Source organism: Arvicanthis niloticus, chromosome 1 (assembly GCF_011762505.2).
Source record: "Arvicanthis niloticus isolate mArvNil1 chromosome 1, mArvNil1.pat.X, whole genome shotgun sequence".
Classification (NCBI taxonomy): Eukaryota; Metazoa; Chordata; class Mammalia; order Rodentia; family Muridae; genus Arvicanthis; species Arvicanthis niloticus.
In genome coordinates, this window is record NC_047658.1 from 114,415,249 (window position 1) to 114,440,129 (window position 24,881).

Here is a 24,881-nt window from a genome sequence, read left to right on the forward strand (position 1 = left end):
GCACCTGGCTCTCAAATTTAATTTTTTTTTTAAACAAAAAATAAACCAAACTCAACACAACAAACAATATAGAAACAAAACCAAAGAAGTCCAAGCAGGAGAGTCAAGAAGCAGCCTCAGTTTGGGGTTAGGTACATTCAGAGTATCCCCATTGGCCAATCACGGCAAATTAAAGCCACTCTAGAGAGTGGCCGAGGGCTGAGAGGAGAGAGGAATGCAGGACACCACAATTCCTCCTCCCTCCAGGACCTGCTTCAGTGAGGAAGCCCGTAGAGACTTGGCTTCGTAGAGACTTGGCTTCGGCTCCCAGTGAATAGTTCCTGGCAAACTGTAAGCTTAGGACACCATCTCTCTCATTAGCAGAACTCTCAGTTCCATTTCTACAGGCCGCCTGTAGGCAGTCTCCATCTCCGATCCCTCAGTTCTTCTCAAGATAGGGTCTAATATAGCCCAGGCTGGCCTGGAACTCGCTGTGTATGTATGTAGTCAGATGGTGACCTTTGAACTTTTTTTAATTTGTTTTTGTTTTTCTGAGACAAGAGTTTCTCTATGTAGCCCTGGCTGTCCTGGAACTCCCTCTGTAGACCAGGCTGTCCTGGAACTCAGAGATCTGCCTGCCTCCGTCTCCTGAACTAAAAGCATGAGCCACCAATGCCTGGCTACCTGCAGTCTTCGTCCTAGGGCAACTCACTGTCATTCTCTATTCTCAGCTACTCTTATCTCTGGTAAGAGGCAAAACTATAAACTGCTGGATTACACGGTGTCCCACTGCAGGCTGGTACCTGGTGGGGGCTCTGCCCCTTAGGGAGCTCCCTGGGGGGTCAGATTTGTGCTAAGTAGAGGTTTTGTGTTTCCTTACTGAAGTCTGCAGAGGAGGAAGTCAGGCTCAGCCCTCACTAAGGGCATGCAAAACCAGAAAAGCCACCTGGATTGGCTGTCAGTGGAGCCGTCCTGTCCATGTCTCTGTGCTCAGGCTCTTCTCAACATCTCAGGAGCAGAGGTGGCCACAGCCAGATGCCCAGTCAGTCTCCAGCAAGGGTGGGCATGGGTGTGAGACAGCACGAGCTGTCAAGGGATCCATTTGGGAGAATAACACCCAGAGACAGATGTCTGGCCTTTCATTTTATTTTTCCCACTGCATTGAAACATGGGACCTCCCCACACTACCCCCCAATTACTGGTCCTCCATAACCAGTACATTCCCTTGAAAATGACCAATATAAAAAAAGAGAGGAAGTTGGGCGGGGATAGGGAGGGCCTGAGCACCCTCCCTGCCAGGAAGTTCCTGGTGGGCACACAAGGCAGGAGAGGTGTATCTTGGTTTGCAGAGGGATCTTGGCTGCTACACAGGAAGGCACAGGAAGGTGATTCTGGCTGTGGGGCTCCCATAGTGAGGTGAGGCTTTCAACACCCAGGTGCAGACAGGGAGCTAGCTAGTGGTTATGAAGTCTGCAGGTCTAGGGGATGACAGGGGCTAGAGCCTCCACAGATTAGGCAAGACACATATCCGGACTCCAGCAGTGAGGGGGAGGGGGCGAGCATGCCTGTCCCCTGCCCCAGAGGCAGGAATAAGCAGGGAGCTGCCTTCCTGGTCTTAGCCATGAGCAGGGAGGGGTCAGGCTGCCCATCTGAGCCCTTGGCTACAGGGGCAGGGAGAGCCCCGTGACTCTGCCCAGAGCAGTTGAACAGAGGTAGCGGGGAGGTCAAGGGGGACAGAAGGACAAGGGTGCCTTCCTGTTCTAAGGAAGGCACTTGCAGCTGGTGTGGTCTGGTATGGCATGGCGGGAGGCGTGGCTTGGCAGAGGAAGAAAGGAAGAACACAGGCAAACAGAGCGAATCCTCACTTCATGCAAACATAGTCAACTGTAACCACTGCAGGGCAAGACAGACAGGTTACTGAGAGCAGCAGGACACATGGCCACATCAGCCTCCTTCACCCATCATCACCCATCCTAGAGGACAGGCTGCAGCCCAGGCTCAGGCAGCACCAGCCATACTTATGCCCTCCTTGAGGGCCCTTCTGGTAACAGGGTGCTCACTTCTCTCTCTCTGTCTCTCTCTGTCTCTCTCTGTCTCTCTCTGTCTCTCTCTGTCTCTCTCTCTCTCTGTCTGTCTCCCTTTCTTTCTTTCTTTCTTTCTTTCTTTCTTTCTTTCTGTGTGTGTTTTCTTTTTTGAGACAACACAAAGTTGTCCTGGCTGTCCTGGAGCTCACCCTGTAGACCAGGCTAGCCTCAAACTGCCTCTGCCTCCCTCAGGCTGGGATTAAAGGCCTGAGTCATCGACCCCACCAACCCCCAGCAGCAGCTGTCTTACTTCTCTACTCAAGGACACCAGGCTGCTGGTCCCCACCAGCTTCTAGAAGCCTGGCCTCCCATTCTTCATCCCCCACCTCCCAGGCTCCAGAACCTGTCCCAAGGCTTCCAAGACTAGGGCCCAGATTTGAAGGCTTGTTCCAAGGCTGTTGACATCTGTCCTGGTAGGGACAGGTGAACATGGAGGACCATCTCACCTTAAATAGATCAAAGGTCACAACACCATCCAGGTCTGTGTCCAGAATTTTGAAAAACCCTGTGTTCAAGAAAAGATGAGTTAAATCTGGGACACCAGCCAGACAGTTACTATTCACCCAAGACTGTCTCCTACCTCCCACGCACCCCAAGTTATTGCCCCTCAAAGTCATAAAGCTTCCTGTTCAAAGAGGCCTCCTCAGGCCTCCTCTGTACATGCTCCATGCACCTGTGTAAGAGTCCTCTGCCTGCCTTCAGTCTCCACCCCATTCTCCCCTCTATGCCTCTCGAGGAACACTGTGTGCATCGTGGTGAAGTGGGGTCTGTTAGGGACACTCACGGAACATGGTCTCCAGTCGTACAAGGCAGCACACAAAGTTGTCAAAGTCCACGGCCAGGTCTGGCTCTGAGTAGCGGGTAATGATGAGTTCATGCAGCTTCTTGTTAAGCTTGAAGCCTGAGCAGAGAGAGGAAGGGCAAGTGAGGGCTGGAGCAGGGGCAGCCAGCTAGGGCACAGGAGGAGCTGATCCAGCAAGAGGAGCTGAAAGACCTCGTGGGTAAAGCCTGGGGGAGAGTGGGCAGGGGAGCAACTGGAGAAATGGCTTGGAGGTTAAGAGCATTGAGAACTTTCAGAGGTCATGAGTTCAATTCCCAGCAAACACTTGGTTGGTGGCTCACAACTATCTGTAATGAGATTACATAAAACAAATAAACCTTTTAAAAATAAAAAGCTAGGAGGGGGTGGACAAGTGAGGGTCAGGCCCAGGGGGAAACATCAGAACAGCACACCCAGAACACCCCACAAAATCGCAAGCTGGCTGCAGAGGACCTAGGCATTTGGTCATATTTGCTCAAAATAGCTTAAACTTGTTTTTATACAGGCCAGTGTGGGAGAGTCCTATTCGTGCTCACTGGAGCTTGGAGCCTATACCCACCCATCCTCTCTCTGCCTGCCCTGGTCATGTGTCCTGGACCCAATCACTCTCCTTCTGAGAATTACTTTTCTTTTCTTCACATTGGCGATAACAAAGGACTCTGTTTGATGGCTCAATGGATAAAGCATCTGTCACGAAAGCTTGAGGAGCAGAGCTTGGATATCCACATAAAAGCCAAGGAAGCTTGGCAGTCCACCAGTAATCCCAGCCCTCACTGAGAAGGCAGATGGGATTCCCCAGGGACGCTGTCTAGCTAAACTAGCCTCATCTGTGAGATCCAGGCCCAGTGAGAGGCCCTGTCTCAGCAAGAGTAATGAAGGAAGACAGATGATGTCAACCTTTATGTGTGTCCACACACATATGAACTTAAGTACATATGTGCATACCACACACAGATACACATGCAAACATGAATGAAAACGCCTTTGTTCTTGGTAAGCTACAAGGAAGGGAAAGGGAGGAGCCAGATAAAGTCCTTGGCTTAGCAACCACAGCACCATGCCCCAGGGACAAGGGTCAGCCAGGCGGGCCACTCTAAGGGAGGCAGCCTGGGGTTCAAGGGCAGTGGGGTCATGAGCCTCAGGCCTCACCTGCAGCCTCGATGGCCATCCTCATCTCGTAGGCACTCATACTGCCAGACTTGTCCAGGTCAAACTTCCGGAAGATGGTCTGTGTGAAGGGTAAAGGGTGGGGCAGAGTGAATCAGCAGCTCCTCATCCCTGCCTCCTGCCCTCAGGCAGAGTGAGGGAGGAAAGGAACAGCCAGGAAGAGGTCGTTTGCTGCTGCGACTCCTGGGCTTGGATGGGAAAGGAATCCATGCAGAAAGGAAGTTGTGTTGGAAAACCTGGGCTCTGCCACGGGGCCTGGCCATGTCATGACTGAGGCCACAGAGGGGCAGGAGAATGCAGCCAGGGGACCTCCTATTGCCTACCAGGTAATTTCGGATGCGGTTCCACAAGATGTTGAACTCCACCAGGCCCAGCTTCCCATTGCCGTCTCGCTTGGCAGATGTTAAGAAGGAAACTACTCAGCTTAAAGTAGGCATGTGAGAGGGGACCTGGGCAGAAGGGAGCCTGGCAGTGGAGGGGAGAGACAACAGCAGCTCTCTGCAGCTCCCTGCAGCTCATAGTCAGTGTTGTTCTATGTGTCAGATATAGTGAAGCGGGGTGGGGAGAGGTGCAGACATAGTACCAGCCTTAGGGCCAAATAGGGACCGAGTTCTTGCTCCATTTCCCACAAGACCTCTGACTCAAAGTTTCCTTTGCTGGCCAACTGGAGGATACCCAGGAAGGTGTCTGAACATGAGGCCTTACCACATCCACACTCTCCTGACGCTACCTAAGCTTTTTAGCTGCTCTTAGGACAGGTCGACAGCATCTTCTTCAACCCTAAACTCCACAAGAGACAAAAGCAGGTAGAAGGATACATCCATGAGGTTCACCATGCTGCGGCACGACTCCAGGCTGAAGCCATTAGTGCGCAGGTCTTTGTCTGAAACAAACAACAAACACTTAGTTGATAGAGTGCTTGCCTTGCATACATGAAGCCCTGGGTTTGATCCTCATGACTGCAAAAAGGAAGTGTGGTGGTGCATGCCTGAAACCATAGCAGTGGGAGGAGAAGGGAGGAGGATGAGGAGTTCGAGGCCAGCCTTAGCTATGTAGACCCTGTCTGAAAAAGAAAAGAAGGAAGAGAAAGGGCATAGCTGGAGAGATGGCTCAGGAGTTAAAAGCGCTGGCTGCTCTTGCAGAGGACCTGGGTTTAATTCCCAAATGATGGTGGCTCCCAACTCCAGATTCAAGGGATGTGATCCATATGTGTGGTATATTTACATGCATGCATGCATGCATGCAAAAATTTACACACATAAAATAAAAAAATATAATAAAAATTTAAAAATCCACAGCATCCACATAAAAAGGTGCGAGTAGTCTCTCACATACACAAACACACACACACTCAAAGACACACTCACACTCACTTACACTTATACACATTCATACATTCTCTACCACACACACACACATGCACACATACTCTGATACACATGTACCACACACACACACTCACTCACACACTCATACACACATACCACACACACTCACTCACTCACTCACACACTCATACACTCAGACAGTCTGTAAGTACAGTGATGTTGGGGGTAGAGGCAGGAGGATTGCTGGGGCTTGTTGGCTGAGAGGCCCTGACTCAAGGCTATAGAGCGAAGGGTGACAGAGCAGGGCATCTGATATTCTCATCTGCCAAGAGAGAGAGAGAGAGAGAGAGAGAGAGAGAGAGAGAGAGAGAGAGAGAAGAGGAGAGACAGCGATATAGAAGGAACAAGTTCTAGGAGCTCAAATATGAAGTCTTTCAGAACCCATCATGCCGGGAGCCCTGGACTGTCTAGTGGTAGGGAGCCTCCAGTCCTGCCATGGGCGCTAAGACGAACAGAGCGTGGGGGGTGGGGTAGGGGATGCTGTTATCCTGAGAAACAGCAGAGCATTTCTTTGTCTCAGAAGCCAGGTCTGTATCCATCAACTGGCCCAGAATGAAGGGAAGAAAGTGCTGAGCAGACACACAGAGACTATATGGAAGAGGAACTAGCAGGTGCTGGCTGCGGGCTGGGGAGGGTACTTCGCTGACAGGGTAGGGTGTGCAGACAGAGGTCAGGTACAACAGGCCACAGACAACTAGAGCGGGCTGATGTCCACAGGCAGCAGCCGAAGCTGGGAGGGAAGGGAAAGTCGGGAGAGGGCCTGGGATTCAGTTCTAGCCTACTTCCCGCGACACATGGCTGGCCTGGAGGCCGCCCTTGCCTTTTCATTGGCATTGAGCACCTGGGGCTGGCTCTGCTATGGCTGTCTGTTCTCCCTAAGACCACAGAGCTCAGGCAAGTAGACGGGAGTGTAGTGGGTTTAGTGAGGAGCCTGGGATAGGAGTGGTGAAGGGGGTCAGGCATGGAAGTCTCCCAGCCACCTAGACAAGGTGTGGGGTTCAGTTCCACGTGGGGACAAGGGCATGATAATTAGAGTGACTTGGGAACATGACAGGAGTGGGGGAGGGATCCTTACGTTTGCTAATGATTCTGTTCAAGATGGTCTGTAACTCCTTGACGCTGATCTCCATGTCCTAGGGGAGGAGAGGATGCTACCTGTTGGGTTCCCCCACTTCACACAGGGGTTCCCCGCCTTACTATCCCCACCAGGCCCTGACGTACATCCCCTGCCAACTTGCTGAACAAGGTTTTGAAGTTGTCATCGATCTCTTCTTCAGAGAGAACTTTCTGTACACAAAACAGAGAGGGTAGGTTAAGGGTGCAGTGGCCTAGCTCTTGCTGGAAAGAATAACCTCTGAAGGTGGCATGTGACACAGTTATGAGTCAGTCCATCTCTCTGAGTCTCACTCTTCTAACCTGTAAAATGGGATCTGCCCTCTGCCTAGAACTCTTGTAGCTTAAATGCTGGGTACAAGTCAGTTAGGTGTTGAAGAGTTTGGGTTAGAGGCCCTGCTGTGTGAACTTAGGCAAACTGATCAGCCTCTCTGTGCTTGTGTTTATCATTCAGAGGCTGATATCATGAGGGACCTAGATGAGGTAATGATGGAGAAGAAGCAAGGAACACGGACGGAGCTTAGTAACTGCCTACCATCACCACCACGGGCCTTTTGTGACCTGTAAAGTGCTGGGCAAACAAAGGACTAGTATGGTTCTTAAGGATTCCTACCTGGAGGGAGCCTGCCCTGCCAGCTGGAGCCTACTTTCCATGAATACCCAGAGTTGGTGAAGGAACTACATACCTCATCGGGGAGGTTGGCCTGGATCTGGTCATCTAGTTCCCTGCAGAGTGGAGAAGAGGGCCAGTCAGAGGGTCCTGGGGAGATAGGGGAGGTGGGAGAGGGCTGGGAGTCTGCTACTCACTGGGTCCCAGCCTTCTTCTCTGAAAAGAAGCGCAGCAGAAAGTCACCCTCTTTGTTGGGCTCGAAGGTGGAGGGCACTACTATATACTCCCCGGGCGGCAGGCGGATGCGGTTACTGACTTCTCGGAGGTTGATAAAGTGTTCTGATTGTGCCCGAGAAGCATTGGCCAGGAAGAAGTCACGCTTCAAGTGCACAGGCTGACCCACCATCTGGCAGGAGGAAAGAAGCAAAGGGGGACTGCAGTGTCCACTCTCTCTACCTTAGATGTCAGCCCAGGCTGCAAGTCCTGGCTGCTAGGTCATGCCCACAGCCTGTGAGACTCTAAGTCACCTGTCCATGAGTGCCTGGGCCAGCATCTAAAGGTAGAGGGGACAGGGCACTGCCACCTCCCACCATGGCTTGTTTGTTTCCTGTGGTTGGGGGAAGGGATGTGAATGCTAAGATGTGAGTGGAGTCTGTCCTTTCCTCTCACCATGTGGGTTCTAGGGATGAACTCAGCTCATCGGGCTGTGGGACAAGAGCCTTTATCTACCCAGACATTCCATCAGCTCCGGGCCCTGGTTTTGATTGCAGTACTGCACTAAATCAGGTACGATGGGACATGCCTGTAATCCTATCACTCAGGAAGTAGAGGCAGGAGAATCAGGAATTCAAAGTCACCCTCAGCTCCATAGTGAGTTTAAGGCCAGCCTGTGCTACACAAAACCCTATCCCAAAAATAAATGAATAAGAAATCCAATAAAACAAAATAAAAGAAAACCTGACTGTAGATAAGGGACTCCAAAACACTATGACGCAGGAGTTGTTCAGATGGTGGACAAGTGAGCACACTTGTGACACAAGCCTGATGACCCAAGTTCATCCTCAGAAGTCACATAAAGTAGGAAGGAGAGAGCCAATCCAAAGTCATCCTCTTACTCCACACTCGTGACGTGGCATATGTGCTGTATTTACACACAGGCACATGCACACTTGCTCACACATGTGCACACGTACACATACACTTGCTCACACATGTGCACACATACACTTGCTCACACATGCATACATACACATACATTTGCTCACACACATGCACATATACTTGCTCACACATGCGCACACATACACATACACTTGCTCACACATACACTTGCTCACACACACACTTGCTCACACACATGTGCACACATACACATATGCTTGCTCACACATTCGCACACACACATAAACACAGCCTCACACAGACAGATGCACACACACACATGCACACACACATTCTCACACACATGCATGTATGCATGCATGCACAAGCATACGCACACAGGCACTGGTTTGGTGCTTCCATGCACATGGGAAGACCTAGGCTCAATCTTCCATACTGAAAAATAAATCTAAGATGCCATCATCGCTGTTATCATTCACTGGAGTGTTCCCTGTGTCACTGTGCCTTGCATGAAGCTGACTGGTAGTACTTTGCTAACCATCTATGGCCCCAGAGGAAATGCTATTCTACTTTCCCTCCACTAAAACAGGGTCTCATATAGCCTAGGCTGGCCCTGACCCCTTGTTATAGCCAAGGATAACCTCATCCTCTTGCCTTTCTCTCCCAAGTGCTGGGATTATAGGTGTGAGCCACCATGCACATCTGGGAAGTGCCATGTCCCAGTACAAACCCTAAGGGTCAAGGCTTAAGCAACCGTTCAAGAGTACAGACCACTCAGCCAGTGACTCCTGCTCCTATCCCCACCCCACACCTGTTAGCATTTGTTCTGTGTGAACAGCAAGACAGACAGAACCTGGCCTGTGTGCAGGCTGAGTGGGGATCTGGGGATAGGGATGAGAATCCAGTGTTTGCCCCCTGCTCCTGCCTCAGGACTGCAGTGACTTTCCTACTTGATGAGCGAGGATTGGGAGAAACATTTTTCAGGCAGTGACAAGGTGACATTTCCTGATGTTTATGTGTGGTAGCTCTGACTTCGGCCATGCTTCTCCCATCAGGCTGCTAAGTTCAGGGGCTGATGAACCATGTAAGTGGTGAGAGCCACACCTACCTCCCGGGGGACCTGTAAGAGAGACAGAAAGGGCCATGCATATTTGCCTAGGTGGCTAGGACAAACATACATAGAGGTCCAGAGTTCTTAATGGAGGGAGCCCAGAGGACAGAAAGTGGGCCAAGGATGGCACAGACCTAGCCTCCCATCGGAAGAACAGGGACCTGTGACCTGGCTTCCCTCTGAATCAAAGCTGCTTAAAACAGCTGCCAGGTGGCCAGTCACAGTGTGATAAACCCCAGGGACATCAGAGACTCCATTTCATCTGCTGCCAGGGGTTCTGGGTGTAGGCCAAGGCAATGGCCTTCCTCTACTCTGGCAAGAAAGATCAAGAAGTTTCCATCTCTATCTTGAACCAAAGAATAAGAAGCAGGGGAGGTTGGGCAGTAGAGCACACCTTTAATCCCAGCACTTGGGAGGTGGAGGCAGGCAAATCTCTGAGTTTGAGGCCAGCTTGGTCTACAAAGTGAATCTGAGGATAGCCAGGGTGTGGCTCAGCTTGATCTCAAAAAAAAAAAAAAAAAAAAAAAAAACCCAAATAAGACAAATCCAAAGAAAGAGGAAGAGGAAGAAGAGGAGGAGGAAGAGAAGGAAGAGGAGGAATAGGAGGAATAGGAGGAGGAGGAGGAGGAGGAGGAAGAGGAGGAAGAGGAGGAGGAGGAGAGGCAGCGGTAACAGCAGCAGGTAGATGTACTAAGTCCTTGAACAGCCTCTCCCTGGGTAGCAGACCTTCCCCACCTGCTCCAGAGGCCTCTGCTCACACCCATGCTCCACAGAATGCCCCACTTTGTTACAAAGCTGAGCCCAGTCTGACCCCAGAAGCTGTGACACACATAGTAACCAACCACCCTCTTCCCCTAGAACCTTCCTTTCCTGGAGCCAACGGACTCCTTTGCCCTCTCTGTAGCAGTGGGACTCAGCCGCTAATTCAGGAGCTCCACGGCCTCAGCTGTCAGCCTTTCAGGCCCTCAGGATGTGCCTTGGGCCTCCCCTGGTGAATGCTCGCTGCAGTAGGAAGAGGTGGGCCCACCCCTGGCTAACCTGGTATACTGCAAAACCAATGGTCTCCATGTCCCGGCCAAAGCGCCGCTCCCTGCGGCGGTGCTTCTGCATGAGGGCCAACAAGAAGCTGCAGCCAGACTCTCGGTTGTCATAGTCATCTGCATCATCCACCTCCTCCAACCGGATCTTGAACTGGGGGTTTACCCAGAAGGTAGCTGCAGGAGAAGAGAAGAGAGGAGAAGAGAGGAGAAGAGAGGAGAGAGGATCAGAGGCAAGCAGGGCAGGGCTTCTCAACCCTCCCCTACACACCTTGCTTCTTCTATTCATTCATAAGTCCGTTTAATACTGTGGTTACATACGCCCCATGAGTGTCAGAAGACAGGAAAGCAGATGGACACGATACCTCTTCCAGAAGGGGAAGTAGGTGAATTATCAGGATTATTACAAAGAAAAGGAAGCTGGAGGAAGTGCAGATTTATGACAACTCAACGACAACCCAATTCAAGGCCCTGGGTTCTAAAAAGAAGCAAGCTAGTTGACCTGGGATTGTGACAGCAAGCTGAGCCCGAGTAGAGTAGCCGGCGCCTGGTTTTCTCAGTGCCTTTACAAGAAGCTTTGAGTCTGGTGCTTTAGACCAGTCAGCCATCCATGAGTGTACACACACACACTCTTGGTTTTCTTTTCTTCTTCTTCTTCTTCTTCTTCTTCTTCTTCTTCTTCTTCTTCTTCTTCTTCTTCTTCTTCTCTTCTCTTCTTCTTCTTCTTCTTCTTCTTCTTCCTTCTTCCTTCTTCCTTCTTCCTTCTTCCTTCTTCCTTCTTCCTTCTTCCTTCTTCCTTCTTCCTTCTTCCTTCTTCCTTCTTCCTTCTTCCTTCTTCCTTCTTCCTTCTTCCTTCTTCCTTCTTCCTTCTTCCTTCTTCCTTCTTCCTTCTTCCTTCTTCCTTCTTCCTTCTTCCTTCTTCCTTCTTCCTTCTTCTTCTTCTTCTTCTTCTTCTTCTTCCTTCTTCCTTCTTCCTTCTTCCTTCTTCCTTCTTCCTTCTTCCCTCTTCCTCTTCCTCTTCCTCTTCCTCTTCTTCCTTCTTCCTTCTTCCTTCTTCCTTCTTCCTTCTTCCTTCTTCCTTCTTCCTTCTTCCTTCTTCCTTCTTCCTTCTTCCTTCTTCCTTCTTCCTTCTTCCTTCTTCCTTCTTCCTTCTTCCTTCTTCCTTCTTCCTTCTTCCTTCTTCTTCTTCTTCTTCTTCTTCTTCTTCTTCTTCTTCTTCTTCTTCTTCTTCTTCTTCTTCTTCTTCTTCTTCTTCTTCTTCTTCTTCTTCTTCTTCTTCTTCTTCTTCTTCTTCTTCTTCTTCTTCTTCTTCTTCTTCTTCTTCTGGCGTGCGCCACCACTGCCCGGCACTTGGTTTTTTTCTAATGATGCATGTGGGGGCGAAGGTGTACACATGAGTGCAGTACCCACAGAGGACAGAAGAGGGCGTGAGATCGCTTGGAGCTGGAGGTACAGGCAGCTGTGAGACACTGACCAAAATACAAGGATCTAAACTCGAGTCTCCTGCAAGAACAGTGTGCTTTCTTAACCAATGAGCCATCTCTCCAGCCCAACAAAAACTTTTTTAAAAAGACATTTTAAATAGAGAATATGAGGCCAGATGGCAGGTCTGAGAATGTGATGATCGTCACTACTCTGCAGAAAATCCAAGCTCACGGTGATGACGATTAACATTTAACTTATGACAAGGAAAAACTGTTCATAAAGGGCAGGGCAAGCCAAGGGGGGGCGCTCTAAAATCCTTGCATCGTTCAGATCAACTATGCAAAGCTGCACAGAGAAACTCTGTCTTAAAAGATTAATAAATAAATAAATGATTAAAGAAGGCAAGAGAAGGTTGAGGCAGGAGAGTCAGAAGAACAAGGTTATCCTTGGCTCCAAACTGAGTTCTAGCTAAATTTGAGTCCTAGAGAACTTGGGGTACATGACTCTGGGTGCAGAGCTAAATGGAGCTAGAAAGACTGCTCATAGTCTGTTCACTGTTCCTGCAGAGGACTGGAGTTACATTCCCAGCACCCATTTGGTAGCTCACAAATTTCTGTAAGTCCAATTCTAGGGCATCTGATACCCTCTTTTGACCTTCATGGGTCCCAGGGATGCACGTAGCTCACAGACACACATGTAGGTAAAATACCTATATACATAAAATAAAACAAATAACTTTAAAAATAAATCTTAAAAATTGTAAAGACACTCCTGAAGAAGGAATTCACCTTATCTAATAACAGGACTTCTTATAAATCCGTAACAATACCAGGCAGTGGTGGTGCACGCCTTTAATCCCAGCACTTGGGAGGCAGAGGCAGGCGGATTTCTGAGTTTAAGGTCAGCCTGATCTACAGAGTGAGTTCCAGGACAGCCAAGGCTACACAGAGAAACCTTGTCTTGAAAACCCCAACAGATAAATAGACAAACAAAAATAAATAAATATATCTATAGCAATTACATCAATGTGCAATTGACAGAAGCTTAGCCTAGGGCCGGAAGTACCCAAAGACACAGGAACCGCACACTGGCACAAGCTAGGCCACAGAGGGAAGCACAGGCCTCTCAGTTGTGGTACAGGAAACTGGTTCTTGTAGGTTTGGAGAAAAGTTGAAGTGGAGAGAAGAATGTTTCCGTAAAACAACAGTGAGGACATAGGCCCAGCATAGGAGGACGCAGGCTGGAGCCCAGCATAGGGGGACACAGGCAGGAGCCTGGTACAGCGGTGAATTGCCGGTCAGTGCTACCAGGAAGGAAAGGGCAGCTTGGCAACCAATCCCTGAGCTGAGGAGGGAGGTGGTACAGCGTGGGAGGAGGAGGTCAAGAGAGGGCGACATGTTTTAAGATGGGATTTTTCCATAAGGACCCAGGATGAGAGGAGAGCTGAAGAAGCAAAGTGCTTTCAGGGAAGACTGAACTGGATCTGGGAGTGATAGGCCTCCCCAGCAGCAAGGACACTTCTGCCACTGTCCCAAGTTAGGAACCAGTGCAGACACAGGAACACAGATACACCGGCAACAGACAGGAGAGGCAGAGGTGGGGACCTGGTGTCCTATGTAACAACATCTCTCTCCCCTCTTTTCTTCTCCCCTTCATTCCTGCCTCTTCTCTTTTCTGACAGGGCCTCATGCAGCCCAGGCTGGCCTTAGACTTGCTATACAACCAAAGCTGGCTTCAACCCCCGGATCCTCCATCCTCTACCACCCAAACACTGGAACGATCCCCGGCACGAGCTGCCACAGGAGGCCCAGTTTATTTTCAATGAAGTGCAAGGTCTCTAGATGGCGGCAGCAGAAGAGAGAGCTGGAGGAGAGCAGGGTTCCAGGTGGAAGGTGGGGGTCACACAGCGTGCTTATTAGAGGTTTGTGGCTGTGGATTTACAAGGAAAGCAGCCTCCATTGTGTGATTTCTCACCAGCTACATTTAGTGGTTCTGAGTCAGTAGAAAGCTGGGTTCAGTGGGGATTGCAGTTGTGCTGGGTGACAGAGGGAGAAGCCAGGGAAGCAGATGTTTGCAAGGTCAAGATGAAAGCACAGAGGGCTGGCAGGATGGCTCAGTGGGTAAAGGCACTTGCCAGCAAGTCTCACAACCTCAGTTAGGTCTCTAGGACAAATATGCTGGAAGGTGAGAACCAGCCCTAAAGATTGTCCAGTGACCTCCACACGCACACACTGTGGCATGTGTGCGTGCGCGCGCACACACACACACACACACACACGATATATAAATATAATACTTTTAAAAATTTTTTAAATTCCGATTTGTGACTGGGTAATGGGTCCAGGGTTATAGCTCAACTGGTAGAGGGCCTGTCTAGCATCCGCAAAGGTCTGGGCTCCATCCCTAGGACCACAAAAACCAGATGTGGTAATGTCCACCTGTAATCCCAACATTCTGGAAGCAGAGGCAGGAGGATCAGAAGTTCAAAGTCATCCTTGGCTACATAGCAAGTTCAAGATTAACTTGGGCTACATGAAACCCTGACTCAAAAAAATAAATAAATAAAAAAAATCAAAACAAACCAAAAAAGCGATAACAAGAGAGAAATGGAGGGAGCCACAGAGACAGAGAGGCAGGCAGAGTGAGAGCAAGATGAGAGAGTAATTAAAGTGGGAGTCAGCAGGGTCGGTGAATTCCTTGGGACTAAGGCCTGGGCATTCGCAGTGAGTGTGGCTGCAAGGCCCAGAATGCTTTTCGGTGGGGCAGGGTAGAGCTGGAGTAGAGAAAAGGGTTGAGTCAGGGATTTGGGGGTCGGGGACACAGAGAGGCCATTCTATAGTAGTTGTGACATTCACCATTTGTGAGAGGGGACAGTAAGAGGACAGGCAGTCAGGGGTAAGAAGATTCTGGAGATGAGGAGTCACCAGCAGATGTTTGGATAACAAGATTCTCTTACCCAGGTCCCAGACAGTCTAGCATGTCCCTTTATTACCATTCCTTAAAGATAATTAAAGGAACATCCGATCATGATTATCTACCTCCAAGGGACAGAACAGGCTCAGCCTGGTGGCTCTGCTCACCCCGACCCTGTCTCTCAACTACTCACCTGGGTAGTTCCTGCAGCCTCCAGCGGTGCTTCCCCGGCGCCAGGTGCCCTCGTAAAATGTGGTATTCCAATTCCGGAGGGTTCTGCTCTTAAGGGCATCAGGGGTAAGGTTGCAGATTTCCAATTTGGTGAACTCACGGATGAAGTCTCGGAAGGACATCCTGAGGGCCCAAGGGCAGAGGTGAACCACAGTCCTCCATCATGAACTGGGTTTTAGAGGAGCAAGTGGAGAAAAAAGTGATGCTTACCAGAACTCCCCATCCTCCATCTTGACCCTCAGCTGCTCTCGTTCATAGGGGTCCACTTTGTTCCACTCATAGGAGCTGTGGGAAGCAGGCACTGCCAGGGTCGCACACCACTGACCTATCTAACGTTTGTCCCTGGGTTCTGACCAATCTGGTGTGTTTCCAGAGCCAGATCAGCAGGCTTCTCTAGGGCCACCCTCTTGAGGGCCTCATAGATCCCATTTAAGGGTCCTTCTTCTTTCTGGGACAGGGTCTCACTATGTAGCCCTGGCTGGATTTGAACTCACAAAGATGCACCTGTCTATGCATCCTGAGTGCTTGGACTAAAAGCCTAGCCAATTTTACTTTTTAATTGTGTGTGTGTGTGTGTGTGTGTGTGTGTGTGTGTGTGTGTGTGTGCATGTGGAGGCTATGAAAGGGTGTTAGATCTCCAACATCTGTAAGTTTCACAGGGTTATGAGCTTCCTAATGTAGTCGCTGTGACCCAAACTCAGGACTTTTCTATAGACAGTTCAAGCTCTTAACTGCTGGGCCACTTTTTCCAGGCACCACCACACTATTTGTTTTTCCTTTCCTTTCTTTCTTTCTTTCTTTCTTTTTTTTTTTTTTCCAGGGCCCTGCTATATAATAGCCCTGGCTGGCCTGGAACTTCATACACAAATCAAGCTGATCTCGAACTCACAGAGTTCTGACTCTCTGCTGAGACTAACGGTATATGCCACCACACTCCTACCTCCTCGAGACGAGGCAGCCTAGGCTGAGCTGGAACTCACTGTGCAGCCAAGGCTGACCCCAAATTTGTATTGATCCTCCTGCCTCAGCTTCCTGAACACTGGAATTACAAGCAGAAACTACCACATCCAGCCAGGGTTATGTTTTATCAAGGTCAAGTCAGATGCCCTGGGTGTATCCACAGGCTGCCCCAGTGCCCACAGCCTGGGTTGGCTCTGTCAGGGCAAACTCTCAAGATGTGACCCCTTCACTCAACTCTGAGTCCACATCCAGCCTGCTGGGCCCAGGCAGAAATGTCAAGGACACCTCCAGGCTTCCCCCAAACCTCCCTAACTAGTGCCCACAGTCCTGTAGCTTACTTGTCACTCCAGGGTCCTTTCCACTCCACTTCTCCCCAGGGATTCCGCATCCGGATTAGGTTCACCCTCTGGCCCTGGTAAGTTACCTGTCCCCCAGAGCGTGCATCAGTGTTATGACCTTGGATGGACCTCTGTCATTACATCCTCACCCTGCTTACTACCCAGCAACACCAGGGCAACATAGTCCATACATCCTAAAGCCAGTCCTCCAGGAATTCATAGCCCAGTGAGGCAGCTGTACAAATGAACTGGAGTCACTAGGCATAAACATCAATGCATACCACAGGATGGTTATCCCAGGAGGTCAAAAAAGAGAAATCACTTCCCATGGCCAGGTCAGATGCCAGGGAGGCATGGAAGTAGGAACCACAGGGCAGATCCCATCCAGGGGAATACCTGCTTGGCACCCGTCACAGAGTATGCATGGCCCTTCACCAGGTTCTTAAAAGTAACAGCCTCCAAATCATGGATATCAGAGATCTGCAGAAGGAAACATGCACTGTGGTCAGAAGATGAGGTACCATCATTGCTTGGAGCATTCATGAGGCTCAGGCAGTACCTCTTGCCCCCTTGCACATACAACCCCTGCAAAAGCCAAAGGGAGAAATTGTTAGAGACTCCTCTCCTGTCCACTCCATTGTTACCCACAAATGCTGTTCCTCCTGGGGAGCAGGGCCGAGCCTAGATACCTCACCAATTCTCTCACTATGCTGTGCTGGCTAGGGCTGGCCAGATTGTGAGTGTGCATATATACACATTTAAAATCAAGTATACCCCCAGGAGGGACTCAGCGAGGGGACAAACGGGGTGGAGGGGAGAGGAGAAGGACAGATCCATATAGCCATATATGCATATATGCAGAGTCATATAGCCCTTTTAAAAAAAAAAGTTTAGTTTAGCTGGGCAGTGCTGGTTCATGCCTTTAATCCCAGCACTTGGGAGGCAGAAGCAAGCGGATTTCTGAGTTCAAGGCCAGCCTGGTCTACAGAGTGAGTTTTTCCAGGACATCCAGGGCTATACAGAGAAACCCTGTCTCAAATAGAGAGAGAGAGAGAGAGAGAGAGAGAGAGAGAGAGAGAGAGAGAGAGAGAGAGACAGGGTTTAGTTTAGGAGCTGGAGAGATGGCTAAGTTAAGAATGTTGGCTGCTTTTCCAGAGGACCTGGGTTCAATTCCCAGCACCCACATGGCAGCTCACAACTGTCTATAACTCCAGTTCCAGGGAGGGGATCCAACACACACACAGACATGTGTGCAGGTGAAACACCAATCAATGCTCATAAAGTAAAAATAAGTTACTTTAAAAGTTTATTTTCTAGTAAACTGTAAGTCTCTGTGTATGTGACTCTGGGTGGCTATGTACATGTGAGTGCAGATGCCCTTAGCAGCCAGAGGCATCAGATCCTCCTGGAGTGGGAGTCACAGGCAAGTCATTACCTGATGTGGGCGCTGGGAACAGAACTTGGGTCTTCTTCAAGAGCAGTACATGCTCTTAACCATTGAGCCATCTCTCCAACTCTAAGACATTGTAGCTCTTAACCATTGAGCCATCTCTCCAACCCTAAGACATTGTAGCATGGCATTGCCATTCACAGTGTTCACACTTGATGATAGCTCAGTCAGTTCACAGATTTTAAAATCTCACTGTTTTAAGTTAAGATTCTGAGGTTTTGTGTTGGGTTCCATAGTAGTGTGTGGCTAAGGATAGCCATGATGGGGGTGTGGAATGACTGAGGACAGGACTAGCTAGGTCTACGTGGCTGTGGGGACTGTGGGCAGACAATGGTAAGCAAGGAGAAAGGAAAGGAGGAGGAGCTGCCTGCAGAAATGGCTAAATGTTAAGAGCACCGGCTGCTCTCCCAGAGGACCCAGGCTCGATTCCCAGCACCCACATGGCAGTTTACAACTGTTTGTAGCTCCAGTTCCAGGGACTGGACACCTTCACACAGTCATTCATGCAGAAAAAGCACCAATGCATAATAAAAACAAACAAACAGGCAAACAAACAAAAAAGAATGAGAAGGGAAGGCAGCAGGAGGAAGCTGGGGAACAAGTAGGGGCACAGCCGAGGCCCGAGGTTTGAAGGAAGGAGTTGGGGACGACGGGGAGGACACATGGAGGTAGACGATAGGAAAGAGGTGATGGGCGGGGCTCATCTGCAGCCGGAAATGAGGTAAATAGGGGTGTGTCTCGGGCTAAACCTGCGCTGAGGGTGAGGTTAGGGTTTGCCAGAGGAAGTTGGATATCACTCACATTAATGGAGCAGCCCAGCAAGGAGCCTCGTTCCAGGGCCTTCAGAATGATCTGGTAGAGGTCGCTGGGTGCCTTCTGCAGATCGTACCACTCAGTGACCCCACCGGTAAAGTCCTCGAAGGCCTCTGAAGTGCAGCCTCCCGAAAGGGCCTCGTAGCTGCCATTCACTCTGCGGACAGCTCCAGGTCAGTTAGTAGCATCATCAAGCAGGACCAGGTAAGAGGGCCAGGAGCACCCCCTCCACCCCTGGGGAATGAAGGTGTGCCCTGGGGAACCTACTCACTTAGCATACGCTTTCTCAAGCAGAGCACTCCAGAACTCGTTGCCCTGGGCAGAGTGCACAAACACCAGCTTCCCGTCCTTGGTGGGTAGCAAGTCATCCACGACCACGTCTACCCACTCCCCAAACTGCCACAGCTGTGGGGAAGGGACAAAGTGAGCACCTGCTCTCGGGTCCCCCAGGCCTCAGTTCCAGCTTCAGCTGGGCTTACTAAATTCATGAGTAAATTCATCTGCTGAGTAAATGTGTAACACCTCTCTCTCTCTCTCTCTCTCTCTCTCTCTCACACACACACACACACACACACACAGAGGCATGCCTTTTGTCCACTAGAGTACACAGTCAATCAGCCCTCCTCAGCCCGGGTACCACAACTATAGAAAACTAAAGGTGCCTCAGCACTCAGGAGGTGATCTCTGAGTTCAAGGGCAACCTGACCTACACAGTAAGTTCCAGGACAGCCAGAGCTACATACAAAGTAGTAAGACTATGTCTCAAAAACAAAACAATTCTACAAATGTTGTGCTCAGACCCTCAACCAGAGATAGTGGGCTGCTTCCCAAAGTCACCAGATTTACCCCAGGAGTGCAGGCCTAGGCTGCCTAGGGACAGAAGCTTCTGAGAACACCAAAAATTGTTGCAGGAGGAAGCCCAGAATAATGAGGTAAGAAGAGGCCCATTGAAGGATTTGGGAGAGGTACTGAATGGGCCAATTAGACGCTGGAAGAGGAGGTGATTGGAGATTTGAGGGAATGGGGCAGGGGAACTGGGAAGGGGAGAATTGACATGTGAAGATGGGGAAACTGAGGCTAGGTTGAAGAAAAGCCGAAGCACTCCTTCCACACTTTCTTTATTAAGCACAACCTTACCTAGGAAAGCTGCAAGCTGAAAATACCTGCTCAACCATTCACACATGACTGACCAGAGGTGGCACAGAGAGGCCAAATACCTTCCAGGGGGAGGGCTGCCCGTGCAGGGCGTGGCCCAGGCCATCTCAGCTTCACAGTGCTGTGGGCCATCCTTTCCCATCTCCCTAATGCCAGCTATGCCTCTGGCCCAGGGAGGGTACAGGGACCTTCACCTGGAAATGAAAGATGCCAGCGTAGCCATCCTGAAAGCTCTGGCCGTAGGGAACCACTCGGTGCAGAATAGTCTCGTTGAGAGTGAGGGAGGCAATGGCAGCCAGGAGCCAACAGTCACCTGGGATAGGAGAGACACTTATCAGGCTTGCTCTTCAGATCTGTCCACGGGAGGGAGATTCTGTGTATGTGGGATGCCGGGGACCACCTGGGATTCCCTGGGTGGAGTACCCTTCATCTCCCCTCCGCTTACAGAAAAGACCCAGGAATCTGGGCAAACCAGCACCTGTGCTGATAGCCAAAGCCTGTCTGGGCCTGCAGGAGGGAGGAGTTGGGGCAGTGCCCAATGGAACGGCAACGGGAACTACAATGGGGAAAACACCCAGAACCCCACCCCTGGGGGCCTACCCAGTGCTCCCTGGCAGATGTCTGTTCGGGTGGCTCCATCCACGATGAACTGGGGGTTTGACAGCAGTTCCTACAAGACCCACAGTCATGTTTCTGGGCCAGTCTCTCCTAGAAACTGGCACCCAGACACCATTAATAATGGGGGCCCCAGCCCCATTGCCCACCCAGAGTAGCCCTCTTACCCTAGGACGCTTCCACTTGATGCCATAGGTTTTAGAGGAATGGGGACCCAGTTCCTTGAAGCCCAGGCTATGAGAAACCGGAGGGAAGGCCTCATCTTGGAAGAGGACCCCATTTTGCAGGCATCTTGCCCGCAGCGTCTCATAATCCTGGCCCAGGTACTTGATGGCGTTTTCATGGCGGCCCAAGCCCAGTTCCTTGTCCCGTTGCTTCTGCACTTGAGCTGACACCCCAGTGCAGTACACAGGTGTGATTAACTCCTCTGCCATCCTGGGGGACACATGGGCCTGGTAGAAATACAGGCCTTCCCAGGGAAAAAACACAACTCCTGCCTGCTATCATTCTCATGGGTTCATTTCTCCCCAAACATGGTTCACTGCCCTCTTAACAGAGCCTGGGACTCTCAGCCACCTTGTTAGGCTCCCAGAATCTGGAAAAGGGTGTGCAGTTTCTAGTATCCTGATCACCACCTCTCTTTTCCCTACTCCTACCGTCCAGAGTTGACAGTTTGGTGTCAGCCATCCAGGCAGTCAGTGTAGGGTGGAGACCAGCCACAGCACCGGAGAGCAAAGGTACTCCAGGTAAGATCTCTGACCCTATTTGCCTGCCTGTAAGCCCCCTCCACAAAGCTGCCAAGCATCTACTCCACTTGCCCCTTTCCTCGGCTTAGGAACTGAAAAGCAGTGATGTCCTTCCACAAGCCGAACATCGGAGCACCCAGTGGACATTGGCCCAGCTCCAGGCGGACAGGTTGAGCTGAGCGCCTGGGCTGAGCTGCTTCCTGACCGCTACCCCTCAGGCAAACACGCAGAAGACCTGAAGCAGAGGCCGATCAGCGACAGCCCCCTAGTCCCAGAAGCAGTGGCCTGAGTCAGACAGTCGTAGTCTGGACACCCAACTTCTTACCTGGGGAAGGGGAGTTTGGGAGATTGCTGTGGTCCCTGGGGCTGGCTTCCTTGGTGGCAGCTCAGGGCAGGGCCCAACCAGGAAGAGCGCTCCTCCCTGCCCTCCTCCCCGCCCTCCTCCACCGCCCCTCGGCCCTGGTCCCTCCCTCCCCGTCCTCCACCTACTCCTGAGGCTCTTACCCGGCTCCCTCTAAGGCTCTCCTTTATCTCCCCCGCAACACTTTTTACTATCTCTTACTTAGGGTGTCTTTCAGTCCCTCCCTCCTCCGCAGGCTCTAAGCCAGCTCCGTGAGAGGACAAATTGGTAAAAGGCAGAGTTGTCTCCCGGGAGGAGCCGGTCGCTGGTCCGGATGAGGAGGGTTGGACTAGGACAGAAGGGCACCACCGGCCAGAGAGAGGGTAGGGCAAGGGGTATTTTTAACTAGGGCCACAGCTCGAGTTGCAGAGCCGCGGGCCCCACCCTGTGTCGCCCTCCGGGAAGGTACTGGGGACGATCCGAGCTCGGTGACGCCGCCACCACAGCCCTCGACCCGCCTCCTGCGCCCCCGCGTGCCTCCAGGGTCGCAGCTGTCCTCCAGCCCAGCCGGAGCTCAGCGAAGCAGGGATTACCTCTGGCGGCCGCAACTGCTTTCTGGAGCCGCCACTGGCTGGATGAGAGTGGACTTCTGCCGGACGCTAGACAAACGGTAGCCCCACCCCGGCCAGTGCCTGCCGCAGACCCGCTGTAGGGCTGAGCCAACTCCCCACCCCCTCACCTTAGGGCGCAGGCCTGCAGAGCTAGCACTCCGCCCTAGCGGTCTTTGCGCATTCCCTGCATGGCTTTAGGTAAATCCGTGCCTTGATTTCCCCAACCATGCAGAAGAAAAAGAGGGATAATGGCCTCAGCCAATCTTTGTGTAGCATTCTGGCCTTCTCTCTCAAGTTCTTGGTCTACTCACCTGGGATCAGCGCCCTTGGGATCACCTGACCCGGGAGAGGGCAGCAGAGGCCCCGAACACTAGGACAGGCCCACAGGGACCTGCAGATTCCCCTGGACGCACTACAAGAATTTGGAGCGCCAAAGATGCAGAGGGATTGAGGTGGTCCCAAGGCTCAGGGCTCTTCACAGGTATGGAGGTCACAACATGGCCGATGGACATAAAATGGACAAACATTCGTTGAATAGATGGTGTCTACCTTTCCTGGGATTCTAGGCACCTCGACCCTCCAAAAGTTAAGAGCTGACTGCATCTGACTTTCCCACCTGGACTTTGTGCTCAGCTGGGCATAAGATGGTGAAGATGCCTCTGCCTTCATAGATAATGGAGCCGAAGAGTTGGTCCACACAGTTTTCTTGACTGAAGCCTGATCTAATGTAGGTGTCAGTAAAGGCTCTGATGAAACACAGGGACTATGGCAGGGATGGGGAGATGCACGTGCTGGGGGTGGGGGTGTGGGGGTAGGGTGGTGCCTGAAAAAGCCTTGGCAGATAGAGGAACTGAAGTGTCGCAGGTGTTGCTTCATGGGGGAGGGGGGGAGGGAAGAGTGCCCAGGTTAGGCAGATTCAGGGGTTCAGATTTTTGTTTATTTATGTGTGCACATGCATGCAAGTAACCACAAGAGGGCAGAGAGGGTTTAAGACCCTCACGAGCTGGGCAATCAAAAGCTGCCTGACATGGAGACTGCACACTGAACCCAGCACCTCTAGAAGAGCAGCAAGTGCTCTCTAAACTGCCAAGCCATCTCTCCTTTTCTCCCTGACATAAGGTCTCAGGTAGCCTAGGCTGGCTTTGAATTCTATGTGTAGCTGAGCCTGGCCTTTAGCTCCCAATCCTCCTGCCTCCGCCTTTCAACTGCTGTGATTGCAGAATTTGCCAGTGAGCCCTGCTGGTTTAGATTTCATTCTATCGGAGGTGGCTCAGACTTGTACAAGCAAAGAAGGCTAAATAAGGGTGGGTTGGAGGGGACAAGAGAAATGGGCAACCAGATCAAAGAATGTTATAGCTGGGCAGTGGTGGTGAAGGCCTTTAATCCCAGTACTCTGGAGGCAGAGGCAGACTGATGTCTGTGAATTAGCCAGCCTGGTCTATAGAGAAAGTTCTAGGACCCCAAAGGAGGTCTACACAGAGAAACCCTGTCTTGAAAAACCAAAATAAATAAATAAATAAATAAATAAATAAATAAAATTTAAATATCCAGAGACAGAAAAGGATGGCTTAAGCCAAAAAGGTGTCCCTATTGGAGGGAACAGAACATTATTGATGATCCATGGTGTTATAGCATAAGGAGGGGATGGTCTGTGTTGGGGGGGGGGTGCTGAGTAGGGGCAGGAACACTCCAGCAGACAAAGCCCTCTCTTCCTCTCCTGATCCTGCTTGACCTGGTATCCCAGAGGTTCTTACTCTTTAGAAGCCATGTGGACCCTAAGTGCCACCACCACCTTGGTACCCACATTTATTGGCACACCAGAAATGAACTTGTCAAGATGGTCATTGAGGGTAGTGCCAGCCTCGACATGAAAGGTGGAATAAGGAGTCTACTTTTAAGCTGCAGGAACAAACTGGTCCTTAGGGAATGCCCTCCAGACTGTTTCACTTTTTTTTTTAAAAAAACAACGTTTTGAAACAAGGCGCATGTGTAAGTAAGCCACGGTGTCCATGTTTCTGTTCCCTCTTTCTACCATGTGTGTTCTGGGAATCAAACTCAGGTTGTCGGGTTTGGCATCAAGCACCTTTGCCCACTGAGCCATCTTATAGACCTTCTTGAAAAAATGGTGTCTTGAATGATTCTGGACCTTAGACTTTCTGGAAAAGATGGGGTGGGGGGAGACAAAATGAGGAGATAAGTGGTTACCAGAAGGTGGGAAGAAAGGGCTGACTGGATGGATCACAGGACATTTTCAAGGCCAGGAAGCTACAGGCATTGTGGATACAGGGCACAACACTGTATCTGTAAACAGATCAGCAACATTAAGGATGAACCTGATGCTGAGCTGTGGACTTCAGGGAATAACATTGTGTCTATATTGTTTCAACAATTGTAACAAGCAGAGCACAAAAATGGGAAATGGAAGTTTCATTCATTTTTTGAGCTGCAGCTTTGTGTAGCTTAAACTCTGAAGTTCATGGTTCTGCAAGAGCAGCAAGGCTGTGCTTCAGCTCCTAGAACCCCCATGAGTACTTGCAACCATCCATTCTGGTGCCCTCTTCTGGCCTCTGTGAGCATTGCCGGAAGTGGCACAAACATACACATAAACAATCCTAAACATAAAATGAAAACAAATCTGTAAATAAATGGGGCTGAGGATGTAGCTCAGTGGGGTAGAGCACTTGCCTAGTATACACAAAGCCCTCTGTCTTAGTTTGGGTTTTATTGCTGTGAAGAGACACCATGACCAAAGCAACTCTTATAAAGAAAACATTTAATTGGTGCTGGGTTACGGATTCAGAGGTTCAGTCCATTATAATCATGGTAGGAAGCATGGCAGCATCCAGGCTGATT

At 50.6% G+C, this 24,881-nt stretch overlaps 1 protein-coding gene across 4 annotated transcripts; it reads right to left on the bottom strand.

The window, feature by feature from the left end:
- Nucleotides 1-1,109: 1,109 nt before the first annotated feature.
- Capn1 (calpain 1) lies at nucleotides 1,110-22,354 on the bottom strand. 4 transcript variants are annotated; one of them, XM_076915963.1, is made up of 23 exons: nucleotides 22,011-22,119; nucleotides 21,640-21,766; nucleotides 20,499-20,766; nucleotides 20,317-20,386; nucleotides 19,911-20,029; nucleotides 18,833-18,966; nucleotides 18,550-18,718; nucleotides 16,695-16,778; nucleotides 16,299-16,384; nucleotides 15,211-15,285; nucleotides 14,963-15,123; nucleotides 10,433-10,608; nucleotides 9,392-9,403; nucleotides 7,359-7,567; nucleotides 7,238-7,277; nucleotides 6,660-6,725; nucleotides 6,514-6,571; nucleotides 4,869-4,933; nucleotides 4,374-4,442; nucleotides 4,033-4,111; nucleotides 2,848-2,964; nucleotides 2,510-2,568; nucleotides 1,110-1,872 (listed from the first exon to the last, which is right to left on the bottom strand). In XM_076915963.1, exons 3-23 carry the CDS (start codon nucleotides 20,763-20,765, stop codon nucleotides 1,846-1,848), a joined length of 2,142 nt encoding a protein of 713 aa, XP_076772078.1. In that variant the 5' UTR covers nucleotide 20,766; nucleotides 21,640-21,766; nucleotides 22,011-22,119; the 3' UTR covers nucleotides 1,110-1,845. The 4 variants fall into 4 exon arrangements, with proteins under 4 accessions (XP_076772078.1, XP_076772082.1, XP_034358243.1 ...); XM_076915967.1 differs by lacking the exons at nucleotides 21,640-21,766; nucleotides 22,011-22,119 and adding an exon at nucleotides 22,157-22,354; XM_034502352.2 differs by lacking the exon at nucleotides 21,640-21,766 and having other exon boundaries at nucleotides 22,011-22,140.
- Between the last annotated feature and the right edge of the window lie 2,527 nt (nucleotides 22,355-24,881).

What these genes read in the sequence shown, in the direction of transcription:
- Capn1 (XM_076915967.1), bottom strand. Translation starts at nt 20,765, where the DNA reads ATGGCAGAGGAGTTAATCACACCTGTGTACTGCACTGGGGTGTCAGCT. An exon ending in CATCTGCCAGGGAGCACTGG is followed by an intron (nt 20,030 to 20,316) that starts GTAGGCCCCCAG and finishes CTCCTATCCCAG; the next exon opens with GTGACTGTTGGCTCCTGGCT. An exon ending in ACCGCATCCGAAATTACCTG is followed by an intron (nt 4,112 to 4,373) that starts GTAGGCAATAGG and finishes CCCTTCACACAG; the next exon opens with ACCATCTTCCGGAAGTTTGA.